Source organism: Crotalus tigris, unplaced genomic scaffold (genome assembly GCF_016545835.1).
Source record: "Crotalus tigris isolate CLP2741 ecotype Arizona unplaced genomic scaffold, ASM1654583v1 scf7180000018394.372285, whole genome shotgun sequence".
NCBI classification, from domain to species: domain Eukaryota; kingdom Metazoa; phylum Chordata; class Lepidosauria; order Squamata; family Viperidae; genus Crotalus; species Crotalus tigris.
In genome coordinates this window covers 302340-323989 of record NW_024096978.1, presented here as the reverse complement: position 1 = coordinate 323989, position 21650 = coordinate 302340, and the positions used below count along the sequence as shown (strand labels likewise).

Sequence of the window (21650 nt, the reverse complement as noted above, 5' to 3'; positions counted from 1 at the left end):
AAGGTGCTGGCTGTTGGTGGATGAGCCCTTTTACTCCTGCAGGAAGGGGGACCTTGGAGACACACCAGATAGAGAGCTGGGGCGCAATTTTCTTTGCAATCTGCAGCTCCCTTTATCTCCCCCCAAAAGCTAATACAATCCTGGGTTGTATAAACAAAAGCATCACGTGAAGTATTAGTACTGCTTCATAAAACCCTAGTAAGACCACACCTGGAATATTGCAACCAATTTTGTCACCATACCATAAAAAAGATGTTAGGACCTTGGAAAAAGTTGAGAGAAGAACAACTAAAATGATCAAAGCCCTGGAGACTAAAACATACGAATAACGGCTGCAGGACTTGGGTTTGGTTAGTCTAAAAAAAAGAAGAAATAGGGGTGACATGATAGCAGTATTCTAGTATTTGAGGTGCTGCCATAAAGAAGAGGGAGTAAAACGTCAAACTATTCTCCAAAGCACCAGAGGGCAGGACAAGAAACAATGGAAGGAAAGTAATCAAAGAGAGAAGCAACCTGGAATTAAGGAGAAACTTCCTGACAGTGAGGACAATTAACCAGTGGAACAGCTTGCCTCCAGAAATCGTGAGCACTCCATCACTGGAGATTTTAAAGAAGAGATTAGATAGTCATGTGTCTGAGATGGTATAGGTTCTCCTGCTTGAGCAGTGGTCTGGAATAGAAGACCTCCAAGGTCCCTTCAGCTATTCTATTCTATTCTATTCTATTCTATTCTATTCTATTCTATTCTATTCTATTCTATTCTATTCTATTCTATTCTATTCTCCAACAAAGGGGCAGGCAGTCCTGTGAGTCAGCAAAGGAGGAGGTGGAGTATTTTCTGATGCTTCCTGCCAGCTTCCCACAAGCAAAACCAATGGGTAAGCTGGCAGGAAGTCAGTCCAGTTTCCACTGTGTTTTTTGTACACTTGTGGCCATTTTGAAAGTTTGACCCAACAGGTCATGGGTTGTCTAGTAAAACATATGCTGATGCAAAATTAGTGTTGTCAAATCCATTCAGTTTGGAATTTCTAAATGTTTGCTGAATCCTTTTAATATTGCACTAAGAGCTTCAATTACAATAGGTACTACAACAGATTTTTATTTCATAATTTTCAAGGTCAATTTGTAAATCATGTTATTAGTTATTTTCTTCATTTTTTTTCAAATCAGCTTCCCTGTCTCGAGGCGCTGCCACATCAGGGGACCATTCATTCTTTTTTATAACACCAATACCTGCTATAATGTTCTATTTGTTTGATTTCTGAAATCTCAGAAAATTTCCATCGCCCCATTTTGCAAAACTTTTTTAGGTACATCATGCCAGTGGTTTTTGGCAAACAGTGCAACAGAATTTTCTATATACACTCTAGTATACAATTTCAGCAACCCTATCATGATGGAATCATTTATACTGTTTGAACAATTTACTACAGCCACCCATGAGATGATCTCCAGTTTCACCCTTAATTTTACAGGGTAGGCATTTGATGTTGTTGGAAATGTATTCAGTTTTGGCTTTGATTGTATTGCAGGGCTGGTTCTGGAACTGCCATGATTTTTTCCTCCTCATTTTCTTTTCTTTTTTTAAGTATTCCAGGATTCAACCATAACCATGGTTGACTTCGACGATGTTGTTGCTGATGATGAGTAGCAGGCACCAGATCAATATTACCCGCCTCCTAAACTACCCATTGGAGGAGATGCCAATCCAGCAGTTTAACTCGCTCAGACAACCAATCATACACCGCGGCGGCCGATCAACCAGCCAATAGCCTCAAGAGTAAGGCGGAACTTTGCCAGGCGGCAGCTTGGGTGGAAGAGGGGCCGTACAAAGGTTGGTTTGAAAGGGGCGGGCTGCCGTTCCCCGCAAGAAGAGCGTGTGCGACCGCGGGGCGAAAGCGAGGAGCCGCAGCCGAAACTGAGGAAAGCTCCTCCGGCGTGGCGCCGAAAAGGCCAGGGAGGCAGCCGTACGCGGGGAAAGGCCCATTGCTCGTGCAAAAAGAACTGAGTGGCCGCTGCCTGGCTGACGTGGGAGGGAAGATTGCCTCTCCTCAGACCGCCGCAGCGCCTCGCGCGCTTAGAGGCACGGAGGTCTAGCGCGGTGGCAGCGGCAACACAGGCGGGCGGGCGGTCTCCGAAGAAGTCGCGCCAAGGCAACTCCTGCGCGCTATTCACCCCCCACGCCCCAATTAGCCCATGATTGTGCGTTTTTGCCCCGCTGCTACAGCTGGTGAACGGCTGGTGATTAGTTGGCTGCTCGCTGCAGTGGAGAGGGCGCATCCTCGCGTGGTGGCAGCCGCGCAGCGTCGGCTTTTTGCCTAAGAACTCCCTGCCACCGCTGGCTGAAGCGACGGTCTAAAGAAGGAGCCTCTCGCTTTCTCCGCCTGCGCCCTCCCTTATTTTATTTTATTTTATCTTATTTTTTGCTTCCCCGTCGGCCCAGCCTGATTCTGCCTTGATCCACCGGAGCCGGATTTCGGGTTCCATCATTCCAAGGGCAAATAGCGGCGCCGTCCCGGCAGCGTCAGCGATCCCACCCACTTGGCTCCCTCCAAGCAGGGAGACGGAAGATGCCCGGGGCGACCCGGTGGCCGATTCGCTTCCAATAAATAACGCTTCGAGTGCCGGCTCCGGGGTTTGTGGTGCTTCGCTAACCCCTTCCCATTGCAGCAATGTCGCCGCTGCCTTGAGCTGGAGGAATTGGGGGTGGACCAGGGGGCCTCGGAGAGGCGGCTCGCTCGCGATTCCTCAGGCCGAACCTTAAAGCACCTCGAAACTGGAGGGGGTCGGACAATGAGCCAGTCGCTTGCCAGACGCCTCGGGCGCTGCCTCTGGGGCTGCCTTCTGCCACATCTGCCCAGATGACCAACGCATAGGCGGGTTGCCTCCAGGCCAAATTTTAAAAAAATGACGATTCTGGATGGTTTTGCTCCGCTTCCTGGAGAGTAGATCGCAAGGGAATGATGCCGCTTCTTTGAGTTCGTTTTTGACAGTCGGGTCCTTCGCGGGGAGGAGATCCCGAGAAAGAGAGAGAGAGAGAGAGATGCCAAGATGCTCCACAGTGATGATTTTACAAAGTTGCATTCTGGTTGTAGAGTGATTGTGGCTTAAAGCGAGGGGGGGGGATTTCAACACTCCAGGTGCCTTTTCCTCCTCTGTCTCCTTTTTCTATGCATGCTGCCGTGGTGGATTTGAATTCTTGATGCGCCAGCGAACTGCCAAAACACCGGGGACTTGGGTGGGAAAATGACAGAAGGGGAATCCTTGCCAGAGAGTCCTCCTTTCTCTGGGAGGGGAGGGAAACTTGCTTCCTGGTCAGCTCTGTGTGGCTATATAAATCCTGTGTGAGGAAACATTGGACTCCTGGGAAGGGAAGGAGACCCAAGTGGCTTTCCAGCTGGCAACTAAGAGAGATTTGAGTATTATTGGGGACATTGTTGGATCTGGTTCTGGATTTGAGGTTTGGTCTGCTGCCCTTGCTTCCACCCTCCTGTTCATTGGTGGAGAGATGCTGTTTGGAAGAGCCTGAGAGATGCTGTTTGGTTCTGTGCCATGAACCACCCAATGTCTTCTGGTTGATTTCCTCCCACCCTCTCGTTGGTTTCCTGGAATTCCTGCCCTTCCTCTGCTGCCCCAGCAGGGCATGTCCCGCTCCAACAGCGTGAGCCCTCCGGGGTTTGGAGTTCCTGCTGTGCCCAGGGGTGGAGGGGCAGAGTCACATCGCTCTGCCTGGGGAGAAGCTGAATCCAGAGCCAATGGCTACTCCTACCCTCTCCCTACCAGGGCCTCTGTCAAGGAATCTTCCAGAATGGCAAGCAGGTGGAGAAATGAGGAGGACTATGATCTGCCAGGTAGCAGGAACCATGGGGTAAGTGGCTGCAGGATGATGAGCTTCAGATCCAAATCTGCTTGGCAGGATCGGAGTGGAGACAAGAGCCAGCATTCCTGTTGGGCAGGAGGCCCCTCCCTTGCCCCAAGTCCGAGACACTATGGTAGTGAGCAGGGTGAGGTGCGTCCACGTTCTGTGGAGCTGGGACTCGAGGAGAAACGGATCAAGGCCAAGATCGACGAGCTGGAGGAGGAGGAGGAGCAGGGGGTTGATGAAGGGGGGTCCGAGATGATCTTCTCAATGGGCAGCTGTTGTGGAAGCCTGCTGCAAATCTTCAGGTCTAAGAAGTTCCAGTCAGAGAAGTTGGAGCACCTCTACCAGCGGTATTTTTTCCGTCTCAACCAGAGCAGCCTGACCATGCTGATGGCAGTGCTAGTCTTGGTCTGCCTGGTCATGCTGCTCTTCCACACTGTTCATGGTCACTACCAGGTACCCTACGTGGTGGTGCTGTCCCTGGCCATCCTACTAATGGTATCCCTGGGGGCCGTCTGCAACCGTAATGATTTCCACCAGGACCACATGTGGCTCATGTGCTACTCTGTCATCCTTGTGGTGTTAGCTGTGCAAGTGGTTGGCTGCTTGCTAATGCAGCCCAGAAGTGCTTCAGAGGGCATCTGGTGGACCATCTTTTTTATCTACAGCATCTACACTTTGCTACCCATCAGGATGAGGGCAGCAGTCATCAGTGGTGTGGTATTGTCTGCCATCCACCTGGCCATTTCTCTCAAAATCAATGCAGAAGACAAGGTCTTATTAAAACAGGTAAGGCTGAGATGTTGGATATGTGGCTGTTAATTCAGACTGAGAATTACAATACGTTGGGGGTTGTTTTTGGAAGTGCCTGGCTCCAGGCTTAGTTGTCTATGTTGATGTATCATGTAGTTTAATTTCCTTGCATTTCTTCTTATTTATATGCCTAATTGACGTTAACTGAACACTTAGAAAGGGGATTGAGGCATGGATTATTTGACCAATAGGAAATTCTTGCTGCTAAAGAATTCTATGGATTCAGTTATTGATCTGTTACAATACTCTGGTACTGTTAATTAAAGAAGCAAAAACAGTTGGGAAATACATCTTTACTATGGTACCAAGAACAATCGTTCTGGCAATTGTCAGAATTTTTTTTTCAATGAAATTCCACAAAGTTGCGGAGAAAAAAATGCTTCTAATAAGTTTGCACAGCAAACCTCCCAAATTAGCTTGTTTCTCTGGAAGGAAATTTTCTTTCTGATAGAAAAGCAGTTTCCTCTTTGCGTTGGTGTAGGGAGGATTTTGTTTATAGTTGTGTCACTATTGTCAAGACAGAATAAAACTTGATTTCATCTTGAATGTTATATATCATTTTATATGTAAACTTTCCTTTTAGGAAAGTAGGAATCAGGTGCTTAGATTCCTCTGGAGAATCTGTTTATAACTAAAGAGAAGGTTTGATGTTACATCAGTTGAATATGTTACACAGGACTGTATTTTATGTACAGGGGCTTTGTGTTTGAACTGCATTTCACTTTGTGCATGCATATTTATTAACTCCCCCCCAGTACTTTCATTCCCCCCCCAAAGTATACCATATCTGTGCTGCATAAATCATAATAGCCATTAGACTGTAAAGTATTTTCATATCATTTTACTGTCATTTAGTGTAGATCCAGATAGAACAACTCTGTATTGTAAAAGATTTCTTAAAGCGTGACTGTAGTTTTGTGGTTAGTTCATTTAATTTTCTCCTATTAACATGGAAATTAAATAGTAATAGTAAAAGAATGGCTTTATTAATATTTTTGGAAGAACCAGCTTGTGGAATGTATAGATGTTACTAAGAGAATTGCTAAAGTTACCCAGTTTTGCTTGAAACAGCACTTTGGCAGATTATATCCTAATTTTACAACACTTTCATCTTTGTTAAATAAAATTAGTTGACAAAGAAGGCAAGAAGGGCTGTCATATGTTGCTTTCATCTTTAAACTTAGAAAATCTTTCCAAACTGGTTTCTTTGTTTTTCCTTAGAAGCAGTCTACTAAAGTTTTTGACTTCAGAGCGCTTCTGTATTTCAAACTTTGCTGCTATAACACAACTTGTTTTGAGGCTTTACTTAAACTTTAAATAAATGTCCCTGATTCTCCCATGATTATCTGCAAGATGAAGATGATAATTCCTGCTTATTTTGTTGGATTCTTGTAAGGTTCCCTGCTGACTGATTAAGCCTCAATTTTATGCTTTTTCCTTCCACATTACCTGATTCCCTTATTTTTCTGTTTAGCACACATCACATGTGCACTAAAACACCTGAAGTGAAACAATAGTTTCACAGATATACTGGGAAATTGTAAATCAACTGGAATGCATGAAGAGAAAGGGATTATGTTGAATTAGTGGTTTAGCTTAATTGTGAAATGACCAAGGATATAAAGTGTTTATAACGCTTGAAACTTTTGACACAACTCCTATGAACTATCTGTACTACAATTAGATTTGTTTTTAATTTAGTTTAAATTATACGTTAGTTCTTCACATCTTTTCTTCTTTCTGTCAGAAGAGTTAATACCCAGTCTAAAATGTTGCCTTTCAAGCTATAAACAGAGCTTATGTTTAGAGCCATCTGATACTAAAATTTAAATTGGCAACTGTCTCACAACTTAACAGGCCTTTTATTACCTAGACCGTAGCTTGTTACCATAGAAATCTAATTTTCCTCTGACACTGCCCTGCTGATGCATATCCTTCCTTTTTCTTCCAAATAAGAAAGCCTGGGGGGGGGGGAATAGGAAACATGGGAATGGATCAAATCTAAATATATTATTATAATACTATTCTGTTATTTTCAGTTTTCATTTTATTCTTTCCTAATGAAATCCATATTGACAGGATATTTGCTGTGTCAAAAAAGGCTGCCTCTATTTTTATGGGAACCAGAGCCTCTCCACTCTGTAGGGGTTATTTTTGGGTAAACTAATCTAGGACCACATTGCATGCAGATAAGTTTGGTGAATGAAACTCAGTATTGCCTTAGTGCAGGGTTTCCGAACCTTGGCCACTTTTAAGACGTGTGGACTTCAACTCCCAGAATTCCCCAGCCAGCTGCTGGCTGGGAGTTGAAGTCCACACATCTTAAAAGTGGCCAATTTACAGAAACCCTGCCTTAGTGGGCTTCTCTGGTGGTGTTTCCACAAAAGCCTCAATATTATTAAGTCTTTCTAAATTACTCCAGATTTTTCTGTGAGGGGGTTGCAAGATGGTTGCATTTGCTCCTTTCCCCCAGCAGTGTTGGTTGAGGGATCTTCACAGAAGGAATTCTACCTCAGTTCCACTTCATTGCTAATAACCTTAGCTGTTCTGTGCTTCTCACATGCATTTACTAGGAACAATGAAGCCAAAAAAACCACCCTATTTTATTTTTAAAAATGTCATACTTAATCATGCATTATGATGTAATTTGTACATCTTGGTTTTCCAAGGCTGGAGAACTTATTACACAATCACTTATCACGATTCCCTTCAAAAACTTGTCCTAGGAAGAATCTCCAAGTTCCTTTCTAGCTTTTCTTCTAGGGGCGATTTCTGTGGCAACTTTTTAAGTCTTTCATTTTGCTACAGAGTAAGATGTAGGGTGACTTACGATTATATGTGTCCACCAAATGTGTCATGTTGCAGATGTTAAAAGGTATTGTATGCATGCTTTAATATCGTACTTTATTTTTAGAAGATTATTTTTTGTGTATTGCATTTGGGCACGCATCGTGAAAAACAGAAGGATTTACATAGTTTGCTGGAATATAAAATGCATCATACTGAGATCCAAGTCTTAGAATAGAGCTCTCTGAAAGTCTCAAACATACCTACATCTGTAAACAATACTATACTTTTAATCTACTGTTAACCTTTCTGGTGACCTGGGAAATGAAGGCAACTACAATCTTCTTTTCCAACTCCTGCATTTTTATTCAAATTCATTTTCTTTCTGAGTGGAGCCTGATATTATCATTGGTAAACAGCTGCATCATTATGTGTCTCTATTTTATAACTCTTCTCTTATCCAAGCCAGCCTCTCAGCTGTTTAGACCTTTTACCAAGGCCTGTGTCACAATATCCCCCTTCAGTACTCCTGGCTTTTCATGTCTGAGAATAAATACAATGTGGTGTCTCTTCTGCCCACAATTCATGCTCACTTAAACCATTCTAGTTATAAAGATGGTTACCTTTATAAAGAATAAAAGCTCACCTGCCCTTTTCCCAACAGAATGGGACAACTTGCCATGGCCAATTCGCAGCGGCTAATTTGCAGTAGCCAACTTGCCACAGCCAACTCACCTTTACAGTAGTTCCTTTTATTTTTGCCGGCCACTTTTTCATCAGAATTATTTTATCTCTTGTGTCAAAGGAAGTCATTCCTATGACTACCAGCTTTTGCAATGCTTTGATGAATAATAACAGGAACTAATCCCACGTTGAATTGTCCCATGGTGAGGTTTTGTTTTTTTTAAATGAGTATTTTTAAATGAGTTTTTGAGGTTTAATGGCCAGAGATAATGGCTTTAAGAACACAAGTGTGTTGTATGAGCTCATTGTGAACTTCGTAGCACTTCTGCTGATTTTGGAGCTAAGATCTGATTTGATTGCTATACATGATAGGACTGCTCTTCCATGCCAGGTATGAGCAGCCAGGGGCTAAAGGGACAGCTTGTAGCATCTAAGTCTGTTTTTCATCTTTATGTAGCCCTGGAATGCCCTCCATCTACAATTGCTGGAAGTCTTCTTGTTCCTTTGATATGGGAAATGTAGGGAAGCAGTTGGATAAGCCATTTACTAGTTGTAAAATAAGCTTTCCCTGGATCTTGCTTGATAAAAGCATTTACTTTGGGAGCCACAACTCTCCTACAGATAGATAAAATATTGAGGAGGACAGAGCTTTAACATCAGGCTTCTTGCTGGTTTGAGAATATTGCTGTCTCTCCAGAACCAGGACTGACTGATTTTCTGTCCAAACTGAAACCATTCTTCAAATTTTATTAATATCTTGGATATAGAAGATATAAAAACCCTACATGACATGGGACCAGATTATTTGAGTGACTGTTTCTTCCTGATTACATCTGTAGGTCCCACCAGGTCAGATAGGAGGAATGGGTCCTGCCTTCAGATGAGCTCCAGGCAGTGACCGTTTGCTGTGGTCCCCACCCTCTGGAATATCAGCTCTCGCTCTCGCTCTCCCCACCTGTGAAGTTAGCCCCCATCTCTGTTAGCCTTCTTAGAAGATCCTTAAAACATCTTTTAAATTTTTTTTCTTACTGGCTTTGGGGAATCCCAGGAAGAGCTTGCAAGTGACTATATGAGATTAAGTGATCTTTCTTCTCCTGCTTTCTTGGGTGTTTCTGTTTATTTTATCTGTTTGCTTTATGTGTGTATTTTATTTAGTGTAATTGTTTTTAGATGGTTATGGAACTTTAAAGTGCTGTTATGTTGTATGCTACCCAGAGTCTTGTGTTTGTGTGATGAATGGCTGTGTAAATATGGTAAATAAATAAATGTTTCCTTGGGCCAATACGAGTGGATGGGATGCTAATCATTTAAGTCTTAAGTTGTTAAGCAATGAATAGCTTTATAAAAATATAGTCTGCCCTTTAAATTGGATCTTAATTTTATTCAGTTGATTGAGGCAGAAATAAGTTCCTAGATTAGGGATTTGAAAGAAATTTTGCTGACATCAAGGAAATTCAAACCACTTTTGGTTTGAACAGATTTTTTAAAATGATTTTTTTATTGTATTCCAATCTGACTTTGTGATTGGGTGATACTCGTGGTTCCAAAATAAATGCTAACATCAGAATCCAGAATATAAAGTGGGATTTGCACTGGGATATCCTCATATGCAGATAGTTGGTTTTTTTTTTAATCAATGTGGTCAGCTGCAGACATCCATGCTGCCAAATGTGTTAAAGATTATTTATATCCAGTTCTAGCAAGTTGTAGCATTATAATATAAGTCACACTTGACCAATCCAAAGGTGTACATGTTAATTTCTACTTTTATGTTAGTATATTACTAGTTTTAAACAATCATGTACAGGAGCCTAATTTCAAAGTTTCACTATTCTTGCTTGTTTAAGTAATTAATATTTTGATCAATCAATCCTTTTAAATAGTTGCTAATTATTTAATTGCATAAGCTAAGCATTATTTTTTTCATGGCCAAATGACCAAATCTACAAAAATTTGACCTGGATTAGTTTAGATGCTGAACTTTGGTTAGGTTCTCATGAGAACTAATTCTCTATTTAAATTAACAAAACATAATTGCTGTTCTTATAAAAAGCTGTGCCCAAACCAAGAAACCTAATTATTGCTTAATATTTATTTATATCTCATATTTATCATTTTGTCATGTACAATTCAAGATGGTGAATGTACCTAATACTCCTGTTTCCCCCACAACAACCCTGTGAGGTGAGTTGGGTTGAGATATAGTGACTGGCCCAAAGTATCCAGCTGATTTTCGTGTGTAAGGTGGGATTAGAACTCACAGCTTCCCACTTTCTAGCCTTGGTGCCTTAACTACTAGACCAGACTGGTTCTCTTAATATAATGGTCTCAGCCACATAGCATGCTCCGATGTCTAGGAGCTACAGCTACCATCTGATTAACCCTATTTTAGCCTAGGCTAGCATGTTGTGAGAACTTATCCATCCTGTGATTACCAAATCATTAAAAAAGGATAGCATTCCACATAAAAAATTCTCTAAATCAGAGGTCTCCAACCTTTCTGGGCTCATGGCCCAGAGGGAAGGAGAGTAGCTTCCAAATTGGTACACACACATGCACGCAAAGGGGGCCACATGCACCAGTGCGGCACCAGTGGCTCCATTCGTGCATGCGCAAACAAGCCACACACACCCGCCCGGTACTAGTGGCCTTGTACATGCGTGTGCAAATGGACCGTGCACACCCGCCCGGTGCTAGCACCTCTGTTCGCGCATACACAAACAGGCCGCACACATCCACTTAGAGCTAGTGGCCCCATTTGCACCTGCGCTCATGCGCAAACGGCTGTGGGTGCTAGCACGAGTTGGGGGAGTGTGTGCGCATTCATGTGTGCGCCAGCCAGCCATTCCCATGGCCCGCTGGCCAAGAAGCCACAGCCTGGTAGTGGACTACAGCCCATAGGTTGAGGACCCCTGCTCTGTATCATCATTCTATAGAAGAAATGCAGTGTAGTGACTCAACTCCAATACAAATGCAGGTTTGACAAGATGTCTTTGAGACAGCAATTATTTTTTAGCCTAGTTTACTTCATATAGTGGTTGTGAGAATGAAATAAAGGCAGGCCATCACCTATATCTGCTTGAGTTTGCAGAGAAAAAGTAAAATATCGATAAAGTAACAGTTGTTAGTACAGGTAGTCCTTGACTAACAACAGTTCATTTAGTGACTGTTCGAAGTTACAGAACCACTGGAAAAAGTGACTTACATCTGTTTGTCACACTTACAAACGTTGTAGCATCTCCATGGTCACATGATCAAAATTCAGACACTCAGCAACTGGCTCATATGACAGTTGCAGTGTTCATGGTCACGTGATCGGCTTTTGCGATCTTCTGACAAGCAAAGTCAGTGGGGAAGCCAAATTTATTTAACAAATATATAATACCAATTTAACAAATGCAGAGATTCACCTAACAACTGTGGCAAGAAAGGTTGTAAAATGGGGCAAAATTCACTTAAGAAATGTCTCTTAGCAGCAGAAATTGGGACTCAATTGTGGTCATACGTTGAGGACTACCTGTAGTGGCTTTCTTCAGATATACAAGTTTTGGATCTGATTCTTTTTCACTCTAGAAAAATACATGCTCATTTCCGTAAGCTCATCACAAACTATTTTATGCTCTATTAATTTAGTGACAACCTAAAAATTAAGCCTATACTGGTTATATTGTATTTGCAATAATGCAATAATAAATTTTAGGATTGATATCTATAAACTGAATATTCTCCTTGGGACAACAAGAGCTAGTTAATGATGCAGCTCCTCTCACAAATGGACAGCATCAGGCAGAGGCCATTGAACTGTTACTTGCTGGACAAAGTTTGTCTCTTAAAATGTTTGAAGGATTAAAGATAAATAAGTGCAACATCAGTGGCAGCGGGCATAAAAAAATCTATGTTTTTGTCATTGTTAAAAGGCAATTCTACAGAATTTTACAATGTCAGGTAAGATTTTTGTAAGAAAAAAGTATAATCTGACATAAAGCAATTACATCAGAGGCAACACAGCAATCAAAGACAAGAAATCCAGACAGGTTCACAAAATAATCCAACCCCATGCTGGGAAAAATCTGGGTCTCAAGGACTTATGTAAAGAAAAGAAGATCAAAAATATCTGAATCTTGGAAGGGCTGGTCGGCAGGGCAAAGAACGATGTTCTGTCGGGCAGGTGTACTGACAGAGAAAAAAATGGGTTCTGGATCCCACTGGATGACGTTTTTTAATAAAAAGGAGTCGGATTATGCCCTGGAGAACAGTGAATTCCTCATACCGAAGCAGAAAGATATAACTGTGCTAAGGGTGTTTCCTCAGCAATGTTCATCCTATTGTGCATCACCACAGCACAGTAGTATTTGTAACAAACTGAAATGATGTCCAAACAGCAACACATATGTGATGATCTCATCCCATAGTACCGCAATTAAACATGTTTGTTGTGACATCCAGTGAACATATATGAAAGTTGTGGCATTCGCATGATACTACAGATAGTCCTCAACTTACGACCACAATTGAGCTCAAAATTCCTGTTGCTGAATGAGTTAGTTGTTAAGTGAGTTTTGTCCCATTTTACGGCCTTTCTTGCCATAGCTGTTAAGTGAATCATTGCAGTTGTTAAGTGAGTAACAGGATTGTTAATTGAATCTGGCTTCCCCATTGGTTTTGCTTGTCAGAAGTTGCAGAAAGTGTTCACATGACCCCAGGATCCTGCAACCATCATAAATTCAAATCAGTTGCCAAGCGTCTGAGTTTTAATCGCATGACCATGGTCATAAATTAAAATGGTCTTAAGTCACTTTTTTCAGTGCAGTTGTAACTTTGAACGGTCACTAAACCAATGGTAAGTTGAGGATTACCTGTATCAGCCTTCTGATCATTTCACCCTGTTCCCCAAAAGATAGTCCTTGGTTAACTGGCCATCATTGAGGCGATATAGCAGTATATACAGTGTATCCTCCAAAATAAGACCCAACTGGAAAATAAGCCCTAGCACCATTTTTCAGGATGCTTGTAATATAAGCCCCACCCCAAAAATAAGCCCCAGTTAAGATCGTCAGCCAGAAGGATGCATTTAGTACCGTATTTCCCTGAAAATAAGACATAACTGGAAAATAAGCCCTAATGTGTCTTTTGGAACAAAAATTAATATAAGGCCTGATTTTATTTTGGGGGAAAGAAGTCCAGCTATGATCTGATGGTGGTAGAAATTGTTACATAGCGGTAGAGAGGAAACGGCCTAAGATTAGGAATAGAAAGGCAAATGATCATGGGATGTTTACACATCTGGAATGTGAACTTTCTCCATCAGGCCATTTCTTAGATGGGTTAAACCAATAATATAATTTGCCTTCTTATTTTACTTTGTAAACTGGGAGTAACTCAAAACTTGTTATCTGTTGCAGCCTGCCTGGCTCTTCTTATAAAGCTGGAACGTTTCTGGAATGTTATTTCTATTCCTCCTGGGGTTGAGTCAACAGCAGGACCTTGAGTCCATGCCATTAACTGGAGCTGTTAATTGCATGCTGAGTAAACATTATAGAGTTTATTTGGTCAGGATTGGACCTATTGCTGGTGTACCAAATGTTGGGCTATTCTTGATTGTAGTCATGAGGATGTGCTAAACTATGAGTTTCAAAATTCAAGCAGGACTGTTTATCTCTTATGGTCTGCCACTGTATTAGTGTTATGATAATGAGCAGATATCCCCTAACTGTTTTGGGGCTATAACTTCTGGAGTTCTTAGCCAGAAATCAAATGGGGTGGTTTTCTGAGAAATGTTATCTCAACAAGACAAACAGGGGACAAAAAGATCAAAACACCTCCTCACCAGCAATGAGCATCCATATAATAATAATAAAGTTGGAAGGAACCTTGGAGGTCATCTAGTCCAACCCCCTGCTCAGGCAGGAAACCCTATACCATTTTGAACAAATGGCTGTCCAGTCTCTTCTTAAAAACTTCCAGTGTTGGAGCATTCACCGCTTCTGGAGGCAGGTTCTTCCACTGGTTAATTGTTCTAACTGTCAGGAAGTTTCTCCTTAGTTTTAAAAAGGTTGCTTCTCTCCTTGCTTAGTTTCCACCTGTTGCTTCTTGTCCTGCCTTCTAGCAACTGACCTATATGAACATATAACTCCAAGATTAACTTCCAATCATAAAGTTAATAATACCCCAGTCAAGGAACTGCCGGTCAAGCTTACAGTAAACAACCCAAAGAATCTCCACTCCCCCCCCCAACACTGATAGCGCAAACCTCTAAAATATAAACAGAGAAAAAACTCTGTTCCTTACTAGCACTGATAACGTTACCTAGTTTGGGTAATGAAATGTCTGCAAGAAAACATTGAAGCTCAGAGAGGACCAAGGATTCTTCAGTATTGTCTCTGGATGACTGAGGAAAGATATGACAGGATCTTTCAAGGACCTGGGAAGATGTCTCATAGAGGTTATATGAACACCATTTGTAACCTTCTGGCAAGCAAAGTCAATGGGGAAGCCAGATTCACTTTACAACCATGTTACTAACTTAACAATTGCTTTGATTCAGTTAACAACTGTGGCAACAAAGGTCATAAAATGGGGCAAAACTCACTTAACTGTCTCACTTAGCAACAGAAATTTTGGACTCAATTGTGGTTGTAAGTCAAGGACTACCTGTAGTGTATTGGGTAATACGTTTTATAGAGATAAGCACATTGTCGACATGCATATTTTAAAATTCATTACATATAACATTCTGACTCTTGATTATGTTTTCTAGGGTGCTTTCTTATTCCTTTTTCCTCTTTTTCCTTTCCTCCCATCAAAGAAAGGAATTATTTTCTTATAGAACTGTGATGACATCGGCTCCTCCTTCTAGAAGCAAAGAGATAAAATCACTCTGGTCCACATACAGTGTTCGTCCCCAGTCATAAAAAAGTTGTATTTGATTAAAGATGTAAATGCACTTGGGAAATCAGTGTGCAGGTCCACAGAGATCTCCTTCTGTTGAACGGTTGAACAATACTAAGTGGTGCCTGATGCCAAATTACACAAGTTCTATAGCACACAATGTTGATAACTGGCATAGCTGTTTATCTGTTTTTCTTTAGATTAATGTGATCTGTTTCATTCAGTTTATTGTTGTCTTTCAGAGGAAGTAGCAGTAAAACCAATCCCGTGACAGTGCCAGTATGTATACATGTCTTTCCATAATTAGACAAAATTTCTTGCTTACAGGCAGGGTACTCTGAGCTAGAATTACTAATTTTTGTAATGCAGTTTTCACTCAGTTCTCTTCCCCCCCCCAAAGGAAACAAAACAAACAAATGTTTTGGAGAAGGCCTGGATTTATATTGCTTTGGTGCAGATTTAAAGTTTTTATTGTACTACTTAAAATGCTACATGCTGAACTTGTTTTTGAAACTTCAGCAGATCCAAATTGCAGCTGCTCTGACGGATGCTTATAAACTGCAGTGGGTAATTCTTTTATTTATTTACTTAAACATTTTTAGCCCACCCTTCAGATCTTAGGGTTGGTTTTATATAGAATAAAGTAAAATAAAAATAAACCGTATTTTAAAAGATTAAAACAGCAGTACTGTAACTGTAATATAATAATAAAGAAGCACAGATTATCCTAGGGATGATAAGTTATGGCCAGCTACAATTGATAAGTTCTGAATGCTAGCCTATAAACCAGATCTTCTCTTGACAATGAAAAGAGTTGGGGGTAGCCTTCGAAGGGGACATTCCAAAGTTGCTGACATTCCAAAGTTGCTGTGCCACAACAGAGAATCCATTTTCCCTTATCCCACCTTAATGCATCTTCCTCAGTGGAAATGTCAGTAAGATATAGGCCATGTCAGAAAGTTAGCACCGATGCTAGATAAATTCTAAGAAATGTTCCAGACACCGTGATCTCTGATGGGTTTTGCACCAGTTGCAGTTTCAGATTGTTCTTCCAGGGAAGATGACTGAACATTGGACAGTCTGACCAGACTATCCTTGTCAAGGGACTGTCACAGCTGGTAGGTCAACTACTGCTGTCAAATATGCTTCAGATTACCAACAATACTTGGGCTTCAAGTGATAGTGTCAACTGTCCTGACTTGGTTAGTTAGAAAAGAAAGACTTCTGGCACGTGGTTAACCAAAAGTATACTTTACTAAAGCCAAAGTGGTTACAGAATAAGCAATGCTGGATCTGAGTCTTTCGCATGCAAATAATACAGTTGGCTTTCGTTTGTTCCTAGCCAACTCCCTGATTATCAGTGACTGTTCAATTGGTATTAACAAAAAGTTTGAGAAACAGTCCCTGGCTTTGCGAGCTCACCAATTCCTCATTCTTTTGGTACGATCTTGAAACGGCTGGTGCTTTTCACAGGATGACACGGCTTGGTTTTGATTCCTCTTGTCTTTCCCCAGGCATCCCTACCTCCTGTTTCCTCCCCCCATTACTGATTGCTTACGCTACTGTATATTTTAAAGCAATTTAGATCTGTAGCTATTTAAAGAACACTTTCCACGCTCCTATTTATTATTGCTTGTTACATGCTGCTTCATTGCTAAGGTGTTATCAACTTTACTGATAATCATAGAACTTATATTTTATATGGTGAGAGAAGGTTGCCTCAGTGATTGGCTATCTCACTATACCAGATTTATTCTCTAAAGTTAAAAGAAGTGTGATGTCAATGCACAGAGCAGATGTTTTATCTTTCCAGCTATTGCATGCAACACACTTTCTTGAGAGTTAGTAGTCAATTCCATACCAGCCCAATTGCCCTCCTCAGTTGCTATTGCCAAACACTGAAAGAAACAGAATGTCAGTTTCTCCCTGATTCTTAAAGTTCTGTGATCAGAGCAGGTAAGGAGGAAGGAGCTGCTCAGAATTTCTGCTGCAGAAATTTCTTTGGCCTCACCAAATTGTAGTTATCTGCACTGTTTAGAAGACAGGGAAATGATATAAAAGTGAAAGAAATTCATCATGTTGAGGTCTAATACCATTTCCCACAATTCTCGTCTACTAAAATGCTGGCACTGAGAAAAAAGAAAGGAGAAATCCCCCCCCCTATTAAATATGCTAGAATGTATTAACCAAAGTTGATACTGGTGTATATATCTGTTGTTTTAAACATTTAGATCTTATATGTATCTTCCTTCCACATTACAAGCAGCAATGACACCAGAACACCATATATACAGTGGCATCATTACACAAATGCTGCTATTGCAGATTGGTGACCTGACTGTTGTTTCAAAGACAAGTCACAGCATTTGCACAATACTGTCATTATTCACACTCCATCATTTGCATTCTCTCCTCTTTTCCCTTTCTCTTGCCAATGCACATGATTGCAGATAATTGGCTCCTCACCCCCTCCCCGCATTTGGCCAGCTTTGTTTACAGTCACAATCAGCAAAATACTCTGAACACATTGTAGAAGATTTTTAAGACTAATGGAATTCTCCAGTGTTTTCCTAGTCCTTAAATATGAAATTCATGTTAGCTCTTGAGACTGATAGTAGAAACCTCTGTGCAGTAAATGGAATCAGATGAGATGAGAAGGTGAGCAGGATCTTCAAAAATCAGAGCTGAAAAAAAGTATAATAGGGAGTTCCTAGAGGACAGAGCCATTAGGTAAATTTCTTCTGCTAAAGAAAGTGAACTGAACTGAACTACGTATGTCCTCAATTATAATTGGAACATGCTGAACTGGTTTTAATTTTTGACAAAAATGTTAAATTCTTTTCATCTCTCTCTCTTGTTACACTTCTCCATCCTGTCTGGCTGGTAATTAAAGATTTTGGCTGAAAACAGGTGTCAGGAGAAAAAAAAACAGTAGAGAGATGAAATGGTTTTCATTCTTTCTTTCCTGATGTCCAAGAGGTGCCACAGGGTTCAGAATATTCTGTATGCCTGTGACAATGAAAGCACTTGTACAAGAGACTGGTTAAGATTAAATGAGCGGTGATTTTTTTAAGGCAACTTTCCTGCTACTTTTCCCTACTTCCAAGGTAAATGCTCTCTTCTTGAATCTGTAGTATCTTTGGGAAATTGTCCAGAGGAAGATACAATATTTATGAATAGCTTCTGTGTGCTTTCTATTAGCTTTGGTCTACAACATTATTTATAGATTAAATGAAAGAGGTACTGAAAGTCTAACTTCTGCCATTTAGTGATTATGCTCAAACCTTTTAAGGTCTTTGAAGAAACAGGATTGAAAGACTATTGACACCTTGGAACCTTGGTGTTGAAAAGTCTCCTGAGAATGGAGAGCCATGAAAAACAAACCAGTGGATCACTGAACAAATCAACCAGAGTTTGTCACTTGAGGAAAAAAAATGACCAGAATCAAATTATCTTACTTTGGATACCCATTATGCAAAGTCCCACCTTTTTGGAACAAGCTCAAATGTTGCGAAAAGTGGAATGAAAGAGAAGAGGATGATCACAACAGTAAGGTGGATGGAGTTGGTTACAATGGCAATGGATGTAAAGTTGAAAGACCAGGTAAAGGATAGAGTGTCATGGAGAAAATTTATTTAAATGGTTGCTAGAGTAAAAAAATGACTTGATGGCACAGAAACAAAAAAAACCTCACAGCAGTATATCTGTTGGATCTTCAGATGGGAATGTTGGACAGAATTAAGCATGTAGGATGATGACTGGCATAACACTAGCCTGATCTTCTTTCTGCACAGAGTTAGAGCAATTCAGGGCCTGCGTTAATGTAGTTGAGAAGAGTTTATATTCCCAGTGTGGTCATTAGAATAGTAAGGCAGCTCAGGTGTTTTCTATCTTCTTAATGCCTTTGTTTCCTTATCTGTTAATGACTATAATTGAAGGAGAGTCTCAAAGGAAGGAGCTATTTTGAAAATACTAATGGAGTTTGTCTAACACTTAATATGGCACTGCCATCTGTTTTGCTACCATTCTCTTTCCTGCAGTCAAAGCTGGCAATTTGGTAGCTGTACTTCCCTAAAAACAGCTGCTCAACCACATATAGGCTAAGCCTCATCTTCTGATAAGAATCCAGGATTTACCTCCAAACAGCGGAATTTAAGTTTTACTGTTTTTGCTTTTCCCTGCTACAAGGATGGCAAAGTTAGGTTCCCCTATTCTCCCTTTACAGTGGTCTTCCAATTAGGTGAAGATATGATTGGCTTAAGTCACGGGTTCTCAACCTTGGCAACTTTAAGACTTGTGGACTTCAACTCCCATCCAGCTTTGCTGGCTGAGGAATTCTGGGAGTTGAAGTCCACAAGTCTTAAAGTTGCCAAGGTTGAGAACCCCTGGCGCCTTAAGAGAAGCTAGGTTTGTTAATGAGAAGATGATTTGTTCTCTACTCTCAATGCCTATTACACCTCTCAAATTATATGAAATTAACATGGAATGATATTTTGTAACAATTATCTGTTTACTATTTCTGTAAGCATAGCTTAGATCTTTTGATTTTTAAAGGCTTGGACTGGTTATTTTTTTATGAGCATTTTTAAGCTGATGATTTAACCTTTAAAACTTTAAATAGCTTGCAGCCTAATTATTTGTGGGGCTGTTTCTCATTATGAACCTATAGGGATACTAAGGTCTCTATAGATTCATAATATAGGAGAGGCCAGTATAAGGATTCCATTACAGAAGAGGTTTATAGGTTAGATATACATGAAAATACCTTTTCCTTTGTCATTTCTGCATTGTGGATTGTGTTCCTCTGGAAATTGCATTTAAAGGAATGTGCTTTCATCCTCCAGCCTTCTGAATTGCTTTAATGATTTTTTTTATTACTTTTACTTATTTAAATTGAACTTTAGATTTCATTAAATATCCATTAATTTTAGATTTCCTTCAATATCCATTTTTTTTTCTGCAGGTGAGAATCTAAGTACTGATTTTACTTTCACCTTTTACAGACACGTGTAATTGTGTCATTTAGTTATATGGCGTAGTGCATGTAGTGTTGGATTAGTTCTGGTAAGATCTTAACTAACCTTAGGGGTTGTGAAAAAAATGGGTGCAGTACCTGGAATTGAAGGAAAGATAGAATATATATCTAAAAAAAACCTAACACTTTTAAATGTAATTTGGTGTAAGGTGTTTAAGCTCCTTGTTAGGTGGAAATACAAGATACATATCTAATAAGGCAAAGTGGTTGTAAGGAAGCTGTTTGCTTTGTAATTATTACTATAATGCATCTATTCTACTTTTCTACTGTGAGCAAAAGGCAGCATCAATAGGAGACTTCCCTTGTATATTCCAGCAACCAGTATTGTGAGTTAGATTGGATTAATGGAGAGAGGTTGATCCAAGTGCTGAGTAAAGATTGATCTTAGTTCTCCCTGGTCCCAGGCCAATATATTACATTAGCTCCCCAGTGTATAAAGACTTTATATTCCTTCCCACCATTTGCAACATCTGAAAACACAACAATAATAACAAAATAACATTGAAAAAAAAGAACTAGGAAAATTAGCAGTTGAGTTTTTTTCCATCTGTTACACTGTCCAATCCCCAAGCGTCGTATTGTATTTCCATGACTGAATGTCTTTTGAGATCTGAAATATTTGAATTGTATAGTGTATATGTAATGATTTCCATGAGCTGTTTTTGCTGCAGAGGTGACATGTTAACAATTCCTGTTGTATCACATGACTGGGTTTACCATAAGTGACTGCAGAAATCTGGAGGACTGCTAGAGAGTGGTAAAGAGCTAGAGAAATTTCTCAGTCTGCATATAATTAACTGCAATTAGTTTATATATTGAGGATTTTCCTATGGTGAAAGTCCTGGGATAAATACATGGTTTTGGGTTGGTATACCTCATGACAATTGATTGAGTCCTGTGATCAAGATATTTGTATCTTAAAGGCAGTTGCAGCCTGTAAAATTAAACTGATATTTTTGGAATAATTTGCTTTAGCAATATGTACCAGAGTTTGCTCTTTTACTGACAGAAGAACAGGCCTGGATTGTTAGCTTTAAATTTGGTAATTGCAAAATAAATATTTTTTTTCTGCCAAAGTTGCTGTAATTTGAGACAATCTTAATGGGTTTCAAGTTGAAGCTTCCTCATTCTACAGTATTTGTCTTTTTGTCTGCTTTGAGTAGCACTTTTCCTTTGTTTGAGATGACATGGGCAATCACATGGGGGTTTTGTGACAGACCTCTGATGTTAATGAAATCAGGTATAATACTGTTTAGCAATATTGTCACAAAGCTATGTAGGATTACCCTGCCAATCAAACTAAAAGGTGATCAGGTCAAATGAGGTCAAGGACAGTAATGGAGTTTGGAGGGAATGAACATCATTAAAACAGTATTAATGGATTTTAGTTGAAAATTACTAAAAATTATATTTCCAAATTCATGGAAATGAAAGCTAATTGAGTAAGGCACTTCTCTTCAGTCTATAAAGATGAGCAGCATGATCACAATTAAGATAGGAGCAGGCATTTCTTCACCAAAACCTTAAAATCACCTTCCCAACTTGGAGCCATTCAGATATGTTGACTTTTTCCTTAATATC

The 21650-nt window shown here is 40.3% G+C and overlaps 1 protein-coding gene across 1 annotated transcript in view; it reads left to right on the top strand.

Annotated features, from left to right (window-relative positions):
• The first annotated feature begins 1620 nt into the window (after positions 1-1620).
• ADCY5 (adenylate cyclase 5) overlaps positions 1621-21650 on the top strand; it is a 233614-nt gene continuing 213584 nt past the window's right edge. The window contains exon 1 of the mRNA XM_039351971.1: positions 1621-4651. Coding sequence (XP_039207905.1) covers positions 3644-4651 — 1008 coding nt within the window. The 5' untranslated portion in view covers positions 1621-3643. The remainder of the gene's footprint in view (positions 4652-21650) is intronic.